The 14,468-nt window shown below is 36.3% G+C and overlaps 1 protein-coding gene across 1 annotated transcript in view; it reads right to left on the bottom strand.

The window, feature by feature from the left end:
• Positions 1-197: 197 nt before the first annotated feature.
• TBC1D23 (TBC1 domain family member 23) overlaps positions 198-14,468 on the bottom strand; it is a 42,310-nt gene continuing 28,039 nt past the window's right edge. The window contains 10 exon segments of the mRNA XM_019474724.1: positions 198-1,925; positions 1,927-1,939; positions 3,171-3,365; positions 4,556-4,691; positions 7,509-7,597; positions 10,697-10,741; positions 11,941-12,083; positions 12,744-12,853; positions 13,562-13,604; positions 13,824-13,994. Coding sequence (XP_019330269.1) covers positions 1,857-1,925; positions 1,927-1,939; positions 3,171-3,365; positions 4,556-4,691; positions 7,509-7,597; positions 10,697-10,741; positions 11,941-12,083; positions 12,744-12,853; positions 13,562-13,604; positions 13,824-13,994 — 1,014 coding nt within the window. The 3' untranslated portion in view covers positions 198-1,856.

Genomic DNA, 14,468 nt, shown 5'->3' with positions numbered 1-14,468 from the left:
ATTTAATGAAATTAGTCTAAATTCCAATATACTCACATTAAGATACCACTGACAGTAGCTCCCTATGATCCATAATCAGCTTCTTTCACTCCAAAGATCAAATTCACTTCCATTTATAAAATACCTTTAGGAAAAACTTTTAATTGATTCAGAGAATTCACGCAGTACGCAACTAAATGCCTTCTGACAGAACAAGGTATGTTCAAATTGTACTGGTTTATTTACAACTGTAGTTTATAAACAGTAACACAAACATCTTTACATGAAAAAAATCTCATTGCTAAGGTAGGCACCGAGTCAGAGACTTCAGGGTATTTTCAGAAGGCAGTAGGAAGAGAAAAATGTAATACAACAGCTGCTGGGCAAAACTATAAATACATGAGCGTTGGCCCAGGTGCAATTTCATGCAAATATCTTCAACAGTTCAAGTTCTATTGGTGTTTACTCAAATACTAAGAAGAAAAAAAAAAAAGGAATTAGTTCCAGAATTAAGGTGCCCTAGCTTGATTCCTAGGAAAATAACTTAGAATAACTGTTTTTTATAAAGGTCAGTTTAATTTATTTTACCTCCTGATGATGTACCAATTCACAGGTTTTGATTCAAATACTCAGACAACTTCACGCAGCAAAGCTAATCCCTATTATTTGACAGGTTTTGGTAATTTCCACATCAGCCTACAAAGATGCTATGCCTCAGCCATAAGGACATTCCTGTACTGAGCTTTTTAATAAGAGAAAGTTCTTGGAACAAGTGGAAAGCTGCTGATAAACAATCACGTAGTTGCCAAGTCTCAAACATTAACTAATTTAGAAGATGTTAGTTAAAAGAATATAAACAAATGCTTGAATCAATGAAGGCAACAGATGATGAATACATCTATCACAGGTATATAGCACTTGAATCTCTTCACTGTATTTGTGTGCGTTAATTTTCTTGCTGAACACATCTCTGATCAGCACATACTCACTTCTGTGCTGAACTGAAGGTTTTTAAAGGTCTAATTATTATCTTGGACATTTTGTTTCTGAGGAGCAAGGTAACTGGTTTTCAACTGTCATATTCTGTCGTGAAGCATTAACTTCAATTTCAATGCACACACTCATCTTCCCAAGAGAAACAGCCCCAACCTATGAAATGTAAAATTTTGCATAATTAAAAAATCACAACCCTGTAGCAAAAGCTTATTGTGCACAGTTCATTTTGGTATTTAAAAATACCCTTACCACCAATTCCAATTCTTTAACCTAGTAGTGGATAAGACTTTTAAAAAAGTTAATTTTACAAACTGCTTGCATTTTTTCCATTTACCTGCAGCCCAAGCTGGACTTAACCATTTTTAATGAGAAGGAACCAGTATTTCTAAGATTTTTGTGTGCTCTGCTCATAAACCTAAGTTTTTAATCAGTCCTTGATACTACCCAGTAGGCAAAATCAAATTTATAGCCTGTAGGCAATGGAGACATTTCACTTTCAAGGGACAGTAATTTAAAAACCATTCTGTTTTCAACTGCTTCTCCGTATCTGGCAGTGCTTCATTCCTTTAATACACTTAACACGAACGCAGCTGCATCTTCTCTTGCAAAGATGCAGATCACTCACATTAAGGCTGCATTAAAAATAAAACAAACTGACCTTTACAATAAACATTTCTTAAAAAAAAAAAAAAAATTAAAAATCCTGTTCAGAAATTGATAATAATTTACCCTATCTTAAGCCTGCTACTCAGGCATTCCCATCAGCAAACAGAAAAATTCTCTTAAGTTAGTATTCAGTTGCGAAACAGTCAGCTTGTGTCCACATACAGTATCTTGGTTGCTTCTTCTTCATAAACTGTTCTCTACGAAGTCTTTAGTTATTAACTCTCCAAGGCATCCAATACTTTCATGATCTGTTGTTTTATGGCTTTGGTAGCATCACCTGCATTTTGGAATCAAATACCTTAAAAAAAGATTGGAAAAAGCCATCATTAATTCACTACAAAATTTCTGAGTATCAATTCCATAATTCTTGTTTTGATTTTTCCTCTGGCACAAACTAGGAGGAAGGAGGAGGGGGATACATTAAAATGAAAAACTACTGAGAAAATAACATTTATTTCCTGTCTATACTATGAAACACTTTCCGTTTGTGAACTTAGAACTGTTGAGGAATACTTTACAGGCCACCCTGGAAAGGAGATGTTCTTCATTAATTGACAAAGGTATAAATCAGGCAGTTGAAAATCTCTACACATAGCACTGTCTGACTGAAGCATGGCAGTCCTTGTTGGGTGGGGTTTTTTTGGGGTTTGTTGTTTTGTTAGGTTTTTTTTAATTCCTATAGATAGCTCTAGAACATTTATTTACAATCCTTTCTCTTCTGGATTTGCTCCAGTCAACAAGGTGGTGATGAAGTAATTCAACAAGCAGCAAAGTTCTCTGCAACATTTTAATTTATCTTTGTCTGACCTACTACCAAATTAATTTCATTCTAAGCAGCCAACAGTCATAGAACAACTTCCCTAGTTAGCTAGAAAACTCATCTCCCACTTCTTGTGAAAACAGAGCACCCACTGCACACAGTTCTCCCCAAGGAAAAGGGCAAGAAAATGTCCAACTGATGTCAGCAGCTTTGTTAAAACAGTGCCAAGAAACCAGGCTACACCAGCCAAATACACCCATCCTTCTGACCTCCTCCCAGTCTTAAGCATGCAAATGTTGAGCACGGCAATACCTAACTTTCAGGAACCAGGGTTCAGGGTTTCAGAGTTTTGAGGTTAGGCTTCTGGACTCCTTGTACAATGCATAGGAAGAGTTAGATGTCTCAGAAAAGATACCACAGAAGAAAGACCACTCTCTTAAATCCCACTCTTCACAAATCCATACTTTAAGCTGCAGATAGTTGTCCACGTCATTTTCATTTAAGACATATTACAAAAAGAAAACTCTTGCACACATCCCATCCCCAACAACTGTCATTGCAGACCATGAAGTTCCTCTCTGCTGGGTCTTGTAACTCTCCTCATTCTGCTGGCAGATCTTTTTTCTAGTTCACATCTGAATTATCTATTCCTAAATAAAAACTATTACTTTTGAACTCAATTCTGGGAATTACAGCATGCCCCTGATTTCCAGTTGACAGCTTTCTGTATATCATTACTACTTACATCTCTGCTACTGAGATGGCTTACCTTTCAACTGCCAAAATTTCTATGCCTGAAGTATTGCTATTTCCATATTTAAAGGTGATCAGTTCCGGGTGTTTCTTCTTGGATGTGATTTTGACTACAGAGTTGAGTGCCTGTCGAGACTGTATGTAAGCCAGTCCCTTTCGTGATGGAATCTCTCTCAAACAGTACATATGAGTTGCTGTTACTAGGAGATGACTTGAAGGAAAAGAAAAATACAAATTAAATTTGCTAATGAACTAAATATCAGCTATTTAGAAAGCTAAATTCTACAAATAATCTACGTGGAGAGAGCTAGATAAAACAGTTCCCAAATCTAAGGAACAGTTTTAAGACTTTTAAAATCTGTAATTTAGAAAGGTCTACGAAATACTTCAGATTTTCCTTGAGTACTGTATCATAGCCATTTTTGAAAACAAGCATGGCATCCTCAACAGCACACAAAACCAGAGTGAGCAGTTGACATCATCACCTCAAGACAACAGCCACGAGTGCTATCAACAAAGATCACAACCACCAGAAATGTGTCAGGCCACGTACAGAATACGGAAAATGTCTCCAGCCTCTCTCTTTTATCCTTCAATCATACCCTAACCCCATCCCTCCATCTACAGAGCAGCGACCCTACATGTGGAGCATCAGGCCTAAGTTACCAGGACGTGCTGGCACTCCATGATTGTCAATCACTGTACAAGCACTAACGTGGAGACGCTGACCTGCCAGCTCACTTCAAGGCCCACTTTTGTCTTCTTCATGGAAGAAATGCATGTTCAACTAGTGGTGGGAACACACTAGTTGATTTCCAACTCAGTTTGAGAAATCATACTATGACAGATTACTAGTCATACACCATAAAAAATAAATTTAATGGGAAAATAAAATCAATAATAAAAGACAAGAACAGACCATGATGCAAGAGGAAGCCCATAATAATTTTCTATTATCTAGATTCAACAGGATTTGTACTCTTTGGGGAAGCCAAAATACAGCAAGCATCATGTTCTGGTCTTGCAGGATTAACAAGGTCACTGAATCTTAGGGGCAAGATGAGTGCGTAGTACAAGGCACAGAGACAAGTAGACAAGAAAAAACAGAGCCACAGGTACTGGGGTCTACCTGGTCTTGAAAAATAAGCCTATATATACTGAGAATATTTTTCTTACTATCTTGTTTTGCAAAGCAAAACTTCAAATGAGGTTTTGTACACAATTACCATTCTACAACACTGCAAAGGTAAGAATGCAAATATAGTGGTAACATTTTGTTCTAGGTTGTTTCACACTTTCATCTCCTAGTTTAATATCAAGAATAACTTAACTGCCCAATATTTTTTTTTTAATGTGTATCAAGACAGACATTTTCATTAAGCTTGGGACTAATTCCAGTACCTGGGAAACATATGTCCATTTTCTTTTACTTCATTACAGGGGAAATTATACTTCACATCAGGTTTATTTATCCATGTTTGGATGTTGACGACCTCTTTTCGATCATCATCTGACATTGAGGAGCTATCAATTTCATCTATTTTGAAGGAAGGGGATTAAAAAAAAAAGAAAATAAAAGATTTTCACACAACATCAGACAACTTTTCAACTCACTTATACCCATAGTATACACTGATTCAAACCAAGGTCGACCTAGCTCCCTCAGGAGTGTCCATAAACAATTGTTCAGAGGGAAGAAAGAAAAAGGCACGCATATCTGATATTTCTCTTTTAATTCTCTGTCAGCAGACAACTATTTTCAGCTCAGGGGATTTCTTAGGCTGGTCTGAGTTGTCCATTCAGTAAAGTTTAATAGATCTCTTTTATACATGGACTTGTTCAGACTTTCCTTGAAGCCATGTAAACTTTCTGCATCTACAACACCAATATCTTTTGGCGAGGAATACCAAAACCATGTCAACTACGTTCCAGGAAAGTCTCCTCTTGTGGCTTCTAGTTTCTTGTACAAGAAGAAACAAACACCTGTTGATCCCTTTCGAGGCCAGGCATTACTTTTGTGGGCCACTTTTCCTCCCCTAAATTGCCCATTTCACATAACAAGTTCTAATACTCAGTTATGCCTGTTGTGAAAGTCATTTCACACCTTTCCTCACCCTTCTTATCCCTCTCTGAACCTTCTCCCGTTCAAACATATTGTTTCTGAGGTAGAGGATCAAGACACACAATATTCAATGCGTGGGTGAACCATAGGTTTATACAGCGACATAATGACCTCTGTTTTATTCTCTGTTCCTTTCCTTATAATTCCTAGCACTTGATTTGCTTTTCTGACTGCTAATGAGCACTTACTTATTATAAGCCTACTGCTCCTGGACACAGCCAAATCAGTCTCCTGTTTTGTATCTGAAACTAGAACTGGGTTTTTTTTCATGTCTTTCTCACCTCACATTAATTCATACTGAATTTCACGTGCCATTTTACTGCCCAGTCACTCAGACTAGCAAAAGACTCCTGCAATTCTTCAGTCTGTCCTTACTACCTTGAATAACCTTGGATCGTTAGCAAAAATTGTTGTGTTTGGGTTCACCTCCTTTTCTAAGGACATTTAAGAACATACTTAAAACCAAGATTTTCAGCACAGACCTCTGTGAAACATCCAAAACTCCCGCAAGTGTTATCACTTAGTTGCAAGATATGGTTTTGTGTCTAAACATGGTGATTTTGGTGCTACATTAGAAGAATTTAAGCAATCTAGTTATCTAAAACAATGAACTCTATTAAATCCATAGAAATTAGTCACAGAAATAAACTTCAAAGGACACCTCTTTAAAACATCTTTTTCAAAGCCAGTTTTCTACACTTTGTTAAACTATTTATTTCAAAGCAATTCAGAATTATAGCCACACTTTTCAAAAGGTTTTCACTGAAAAAATATACTATGAAATTGAAAGGAATGGAACAAAATCCATCCTCGTTTCACAGAAACACAAAATGGTTGAGGGTGGAAGGGACCTCTGGAGGTCATCTGGTCCAACTCTCCTACTCAAGCAGGGCCACCTAGAGCAAGTTGCAATTATTACAAGCTGATTGCAATTATTTACTACAAAAACCCCACTCAAACTTCACAAAAACAATTATACAGAAACAGGTTCACTTTTTGCATTCTTCTATACCAAAATAACATACATTTCACTTCATATGTGATGGCTTTGCTTATTCAAATCACTGCAGTGATTCTGCTTACTTACCATGTCTAATAGTGCTTTTAAAAGCAAATGTAAATAGAAATTAGCAAACAACCATTACTGAAAATATGGTCTAGACAATTTGCCTTTGAGGACCTGGTTTTCTGAAACCATATAGACTTTGCCAAACACTATTATGGATGATCAAAGAACTGTGCAAACTTAATTACATGGCATTTGGAGTAGTATCTTGTTAGTGTTAAAACTTCTGCCTGATAGTTTCATTTTGTTCCTTCCCAATTCTTATAGCAGACAAATAATGATCAACTGTTTGTCATCAATCTTATTTAAACAACTCCAAATCCTATGAATCTCTTTCATTAATCTTCCTAAACTATTTCTTTTCCAGGTCAAAGATTCTTAGTCTAGTTATTTGTTTCTCACATGGAAGCCGAGTATGCCTTTTGGTCACAGAACGGTTACTTGTGAGATGATAATGGTTAGGAGTGAGCTAACACTACCAGAACAAAACCAGGACAGCAGTAGGTCTGCACCATTCTAACATTAGCACTAGTCTCAAAAAAACCCACACTTTTGTGAAAAGTGTGGTGTTCCAGTTTTGTCTGTAATTTTTCAACTAGATAAAAAAAATTAAAGAAAAATTGCATGTTTTTTCTACAGCATTCTGCATGCACATCAAGAGATGAATCAATTATTAATAGATTCAATGCAGTGTTAAGTCTAGCTCCAACTATGTTTTCAGAAATTCAGATGGTTATACTAACTGCCAATACTAGAGATTCAACCTGAGATCTATTAGCCAAAGTAAGTCCTTTACATTTTGCTTACTGTAGTAAGAGGTACAATTGCAGGTTTACACCTACCAGACCAGTGTAGAAAAACAGATCTTTACTACAGAAATAACAAGTGTGCACGAACAATCCGCTAGACCCATCTGATTCCATTTCTTCCTGTTGGCTGTTCGGTGCCTACCACAAAATCTTTTTTATTTAGTCTGCTACTATGAAGAGGGTGTTTCTTTCTTGGTCGGTCCTAGGCACCACCATAACAGACATGATCAATGGTAACAGTTAGAAAAATGCTATATTGTAAGACAAAGATGTAAAATACGCTCTTATGATTTAGCCAAACTTAATAATTTTGTCTAAATAAGCTATTCTAGGTAAGAGGAAAATCTTCTACTGTACCAGTATCGTATTCTTCTTCATCTCCAATGCTGAATACTGGTTTCACACCACGGTAGGGTTTTCCTACTCTGTCACTGCTGCTGACATGTCTGTTGGCAATGAAAAGGACAGGAGAGACCATGGGATGGGAGAAGAAAGGCAACTTTCAAACTGATGGTATGATTCCTACAATAACATATTAGCAAAATGTAAACACAACTGTGCAAGTGAGAAGGACAAGAGAATTTCATAAAGCTGCCTGCAAGGAAGCTGTGACTGACCCATCAAGCAATTTGGTTAGTGAAAGCATGTATTTCACAGTTACTTGGCAAGGCTGACTGTTGTAACAAATAAAGCGAAAAGAAATACTTATTTGTTTTAAAAAGAACTTCTGGTCACCTTCTCAAATGACAAAATACATTAGAGACCTGAAAACCGACAACATGCTATGAAGTTTCTAGCATGAAACTCTGAAATATTTCTGGACAGTCAGGGCAGCTTTATAAGGATGTCAAATTGGGATGGAGGAAAAAATGAAGACTATTAACTAACATGTCTGGAAGCTCATTTTCTGGTTAATTCCTCAAAAGATAACAAAATACCTTAAACACTTCAAAGTGGGGTTATTATAAACTATCCACTGTAGTGTGAACTCTGACTTCCTGTCCACTACTTTCTCCAGCATGAGCCCAATCCTGAAATCTTTGGTCAAGCAATTCCTACTGCTAAAACCCCAGCATCACTGGGATTTCTGCATAGATATTGACCTCAAAATCACATTTAAATCTACTTCTACAGATCATGTTAAATGACACAAACACAACTGAGTCTTAATGTTTGACAGTAACAGTTGCAAATCCTGAGATATTTTAAAGCTCCAGCTCAGAGTGCTGTGATTAGATGGTCACAGCTGTCATGTTAAAAGTTCTGGCCCCCAACTGCTGAGAATACCTGAAAAATATAAGAAAACCTAAAGGTTCAGAAAGCCACAAAATAGGTAATTGCTAAAAAAAAAAAATTTAAACAGTTCATGATTTTAGCCTTTAGAACTGGCAACATCTAGTAGTTTAAAAAAAAAAACCAAACCAAAACACACCTGTCCCTTTCCCCCATTTCAATTTCTATAACCTCCCTCCCCATAACGTGTATTCATATTTCCTACAAACTATAAGCCCTGGTTCCTGTTTTAAGTGTATTCACAAACTCCAGTTTATATGCTACTGTAGAACCAAGTTGGAGAGGCAACCTCTTCAGTAATATATAAACAAATGCTAGTACTTATGTATACCTGAAAGCATATTTGAAGGTTAAAAGAAACCTACATTTTCTATGGCTAAAATTTACTAATGTAGACAAAACAAGGAAATATTTACCAGGAAAAAAAAAACAAAAACAGAAATGCTTTCTACAATGAAACAAAAAATAAACATACAAAAACATGCTCATTACTGTTTAAGACAATAAGCATCAATGACACTGACAATTCAAGAAGGCAGTGCTTCTATATGGAGGCTTTTGTAAATATGCTTTAGTAATACATAACCAATTGAGTAAGAAGCAGCACATTTAAATAGTGTCAAACTGAATTACACAGAGAGGATTTAAGGGAAAATCTCATTGGTGTTTATAGGTCAAAGTTAGTCAAGACAAGAGAAAGTAAAAAGCTGTTTTATAAAAACCTGGTAACACCTGAAACTAGAAATGGATTTCCTTTAACCTCTTTGCATGGAAGGCAATCATTACATTGTTACAAACTGAATGCATCCCTTCAGTGGCAAAACTGCAAAATGAAATATATTGGTGATAAACACAAAGTGGATCTAACTGAATGGATGGGAAAAGAATGCCATTCCAGGTTTTTAAGAGCTGCAATTTTAAGAGAATAGTCTAGTGATCCATAGTGTGAGCAAATTTATTATTGCATCTTCCCAATGAAAGAAGATAAGCAATATGAGTGAAAGAAGCAAGTAAAATAACTGAAGTATAATCTCAATATATCAAAAATTCTTGGTTACAAATACAGATTCAAGTGTCTTTCAGTTATCGAACACAGTCACCAAGTGTTTTAAGTTGGAATTTTAACACTTTCTTACCATATTCTAAAAACTGATCAACAAAATGTGGGGAGAAATCCCCATGATCTTTAGGATTTCTAAATTAACAAAACGTATTATGTGCTATTTGGATATTCCCCTTTTTTAAAAAAAAAAAAAAAAAAAAAGAATACTGGTTAACATTCCTATTGGTTTTGCTCGCCATTCTGTAATGCTTATGGGTAAATCCTGTCTCAAAGTATGTGCAAACTACTTCAAAGACGACTTGTCCAAAATCCTTGAAAACCCACACAGCATTTTACATCTTCATTAATTCTTCCAGCATCAGTCTTCATGCTTTTCAGTCTATGAGGGTCAAAAGCTATAACATAGAGTTCCTAAAGTATAACCAGAGTTCCAAAGTCATTACGCATGAGCTGTCCTTCATTTATCACAAGTAATTTTATATAATCTCAATTCACAATTTTTATTTCTGAAATAATTATAAGGCAATAAATCTGAGACAAATGTAAAGGGACTCCAGATTTGTGTGAAATGCAGTAGTTACGTGAACAAGATGAGGGGGAGTTGCAAGGCATATTTACTTATTAACTCAGCATTTTTCTTTTCCCAGTAATGAGCACCTCTGTTTCCATCAGCATATTCTATCACCATGTGATGAGAAGCATAAAACCTCCAGATTTCCAGACAGAATTTCTGTATGGGTTCCCTGTTATATCTAAGCTCTGATGATGCTTTATGAGCAGTTTATAACAAGTCCTTTTCATAGTGGTAGTCTCTCTTGTTAAAACCTTAAGCCATAATTTGTTCAGTAATTGCTCCTGGTGTCTTTCACTAGTACAAGTCACTAATAAAATATAGATAGGAAATGACAAGTAAAAAAAAAATTCCATAAAAAGCAATAGTAAGGAAGAAAACAGAAATAACAAAGCAGAAACTAAGAGTAGAAAGCACTGCCAATACATTCTTTTTCTTCCTCTACTCCCCTGACCAGTACTCGTAAAAACCAGTAGCTTGAATATATTCAAAAAACCTAAATTAAAATAAAAATATGCGAGCAATTTTGTCAGTGTAACCAATGCTTACAAATATTGCGATGCCATGCTAAATACGACAAAGGTGGTTTTAGTCAGACTGCTTAATTATCAAGCTTACCGCTCCAGGCTTGCTCTGTCTGGCCAGGGAATATTGAAAGGTATTCTATAGTACATTGGGGCAGAGGACAGAACAAAAGAATTAAAAAAAAAGTTTACAGGAAAAATCTAGATAAATAACTGAAATGCTCTATATCGGCAATGTATCTTCTTCAAGGAGGATGCTTATAAATAAAAGCAATGCTTCATGACAGCTAGCCACAAGGTAGAGAAATATTTGTAAAAATTCTACTAAAAGATGCATTTTTCATGCTACGTACGGCTTACATACAAGCCTAACTTGAATTCTTCACACAACAAAAGCTACTACCAAGCACTATTTAAGAATTTTTTGCCTCTAATTGTGAAACAAAAATAATAATAATTTAAAAAATCATTTTCCAACACAAAAAGAAGCAATCACATGTACCTTTTGATTAGGTACAAGACTACTAAAAACTACTGTTCGTTTGGCATGTATTTTAAATCCTGCTATCAAACAAACACTAGCTCTGTAAGATTCTTGAATACCAATGTCTTAGCAACATACAACTCCAAAGGCTGCATTTTAAAGAACTCTAAAACAGGCTATTCGATTAAAGCTTTGACAGGTGAAAGCTGTTATTCTTTTATCTAGTTAAGATAAGTATTTGGAATGATGACCCAACTTTGAGAAAGTGTCTTTTAACACGGTTGCACATTCTCATTCCCGGCTCTACTTGAAGATACAAAAGATGAACAAGAGTGGATTCTGGGTTTGAAAAGCAGCTTTGCATCAGGACTTGAAAAAATCAAGATCTTCAAAAAAAGTTAACCTCAACTTGACAAGGTGGGGCAGTAAAAAAAACGAAACAGAACAAAACCAAGCAAAGAAAAAAAACCCGTCCAGAATCCTTCTGCCATTCACCCATTCCATTAGAGTCAGGACAGGGAGGAACTGAAATAAAAGTGAAATCATTCTTGACTTTTAGACTGAGTACAGAACCAGCACATTTATAAGAAGTCAGACTAACCACGAAGTGGCAAATTCTAGATAAACATTCAAGAAAAAAGGCTGTTCACACTGGCCTTGCAATACTACGGCAGCACAATAGGCTTACTGTGTCATGACAAAATTATGAGGAGGGTAGGGGTAGGAAATCTAAAAGCTGAAACTGGAAGGTAACTTTTTTCCTAATTAGCACAGTCTTCACATTTACAAAATAGCCACCTGAAATGGGAAGTCATTCCTCACTGCTAACTCACAGAGAGATATAAATGACGCACCTGTCCACTGGAGTAGATGTATTTTCAATAAAACTAATAACTTTTTCTTTCACATTCACAGATTTAGTCTTCAAAGCAACCGTCATTTTATTCACCAGGGACTTTACTCCTTTTCCATCACTTGAACCATTAGGCGAATCACCCTGTAAAAGTAACTCCTCTCAGGATTAATCATATAAAAATAATGTTATTTCATCTCTAGTTTGTTAAGAAAGGAAACAGACTACAAAATAGTAATCTTCTACTTTTCGGTACTCAGTAGAACATTAAATACTGTATTAAGTATTCTTTTAGAGTTCTATCAAATGACAGCAACGATGTGTGTCTGAGGTAAAGATGATCCAATAAAGCAAGCTTAACAAACCTTATTACTGAGCACTCTGCTACGAAAATCCAGAGATGAAGGAATTCTATTAATGATAAATTGTATCCAAATTAAAAGCCAAATTCTACGTACAACAGATCAGCTGTAGAAAAGAGACAATTTTGAGCTTTCCCATGAAACTGTATGCCAGTTTTATAGTGATTTATTTCGAGTGGAGAAGAGCCAGGAAAAGAATTGTCCATTACATATATTCTGCTGGAGAATGACTACCAGCAAGTTCTTCTCTACAAGCTCTTCCTCTCAAGAGGATAAAAATGTTTAGGTTGCCTCCAACTAGACAGTGAATATAATTTGAAGTTAAACACACAACTGAAAACAATCATGACTTGCAGTAATGCATTTTACAGAACAGAATGAGGAATATGAGGAAAAAATTCAGTACACCCCACTATACCACTTGAGCTTAAAATTCACTTACATCAACAGAGGAGTTTATGCTACTTCTTGAGCCTGAGGTACTAGCAATCCAGTGGCCATATCCATTTTCTGGTCCTTCCACATTGATATCTGCTAAGTGCTGTTGGAGGGCTGTCAAAAGGCCATTAGAAAACATTCAGAACTACACTGGAATTAGTCTATTGATGAAAACACTGTATATCCAAGACTAATCAGTAACAATTTTTGCTCCACATGATTTAATAAAACAGATAAATTCAGATACTGCTATAATCATCCCTGGCTTTTCTTTCAGTAGTACAAAGGCATTAGGATAATCTTTATTTTAATAAAGAAAAGTTAAAATACAGCAGCAGCTAACAATAAATCACTGCTTTCATCCTAAAGATAGCTGTTACAACACTGCACATATTGACTAGTAATGCCTCTATACTCATATTGTAGCACAGATCTCCCCACTGTTGTAGAACCTGATTGATTCCAGCAACATAAACTGCAGAATTATGAACTGATGATTTAAGAAAACACAACAATTAATAGTAATTATGAAGTAGCATCTTCATACGGATCTGCAATCTAAACATCAAGAATAAGTCAGAAGAAAGAGGGAATTTTCCCACTTCCTGTATTAATTTTCCACCATTCAGAAATGTGGGTAAGCCATAACAGTTAACCACAAATGTGCAAGTGCACAGTGTTGACTTACACAAAACAAAAACCTGACAAATGAGACCTATTTGCTATTCATTTAGCTGATTTCTAGCCAAAACATAATAAAAGTAACAACAGCGTTAAGATATCAAGTTTTCTCAAGCCAAAGCTCATTATCAAGAAGCTTACCCATAAATCCTCCTTTGGCAATGCTTACATACTCCTTATTTTTCTGCAACAGAAAAGACATTTTTGGTTGAAGCAAAAATCTGTGGAATGAGTTTTGCAAGCATGGTAATGAAACATGGGTTAATTTCATAAAAAGTGTAAACGTGAGTAATGTAAATAACAGTTAAGATTTTAAGGGGAGAATATTTTGCCATTTAGTATCAATGACATGTGCAGACACACTTTATTTCAGCTACTAAAATCAACAGCAATTTAGTTGTACCTGTAAGAAGTGTGCTAGCACCATGTTCATATACATATCTTCTTCTTCCCTGCCACTTCCCATGAAGCAGAGATGTTCCCCACCAGCTATGGAGCCAGACTCAATAGATTGTTTTTGTGCTTCTAATAGGGATTTAACAGACTGTGCAAATTCTGATGGGTTTTGAAGCATCTGTGGAATGAACAAACGAAAAGTGCTGTTTGACACCAACATACTGTAACACAACTTGTGAAAAGAGATATCTAGATATCTATATATCTATACGGGTGAGGAATTGGTTAGATGGTCGCATCCAGAGGGTAGTGGTCAATGGCTCAATGTCCAGATGGAGATTGGTGACAAGTGGCGTCCCGCAGGGGTCCATCCATATTGGGACCGATACTGTTTAATATCTTCAGCAATGACATAGACAGTGGGATCGAGTGCACCCTCAGCAAGTTTGCAGATGACACCAAGCTGAGTGGTGCGGTCGACACGCTAGAGGGACGGGATGCCATCCAGAGGGACCTAGACAAGCTCGAGAAGTGGGCCTGTGTGAACCTCATGAGGTTTAACAAGGCCAAGTGCAAGGTCCTGCACCTGGGTCAGGGCAACCCCCGGTATCAATACAGGCTGGGGGATGAAGGAATTGAGAGCAGCCCTGCC

The sequence above is a fragment of the Aptenodytes forsteri genome, unplaced genomic scaffold (assembly GCF_000699145.1).
Source record: "Aptenodytes forsteri isolate BGI_AS27 unplaced genomic scaffold, ASM69914v1 Scaffold61, whole genome shotgun sequence".
NCBI classification, from domain to species: domain Eukaryota; kingdom Metazoa; phylum Chordata; class Aves; order Sphenisciformes; family Spheniscidae; genus Aptenodytes; species Aptenodytes forsteri.
This window is presented reverse-complemented; position numbering and strand designations above follow the sequence as displayed.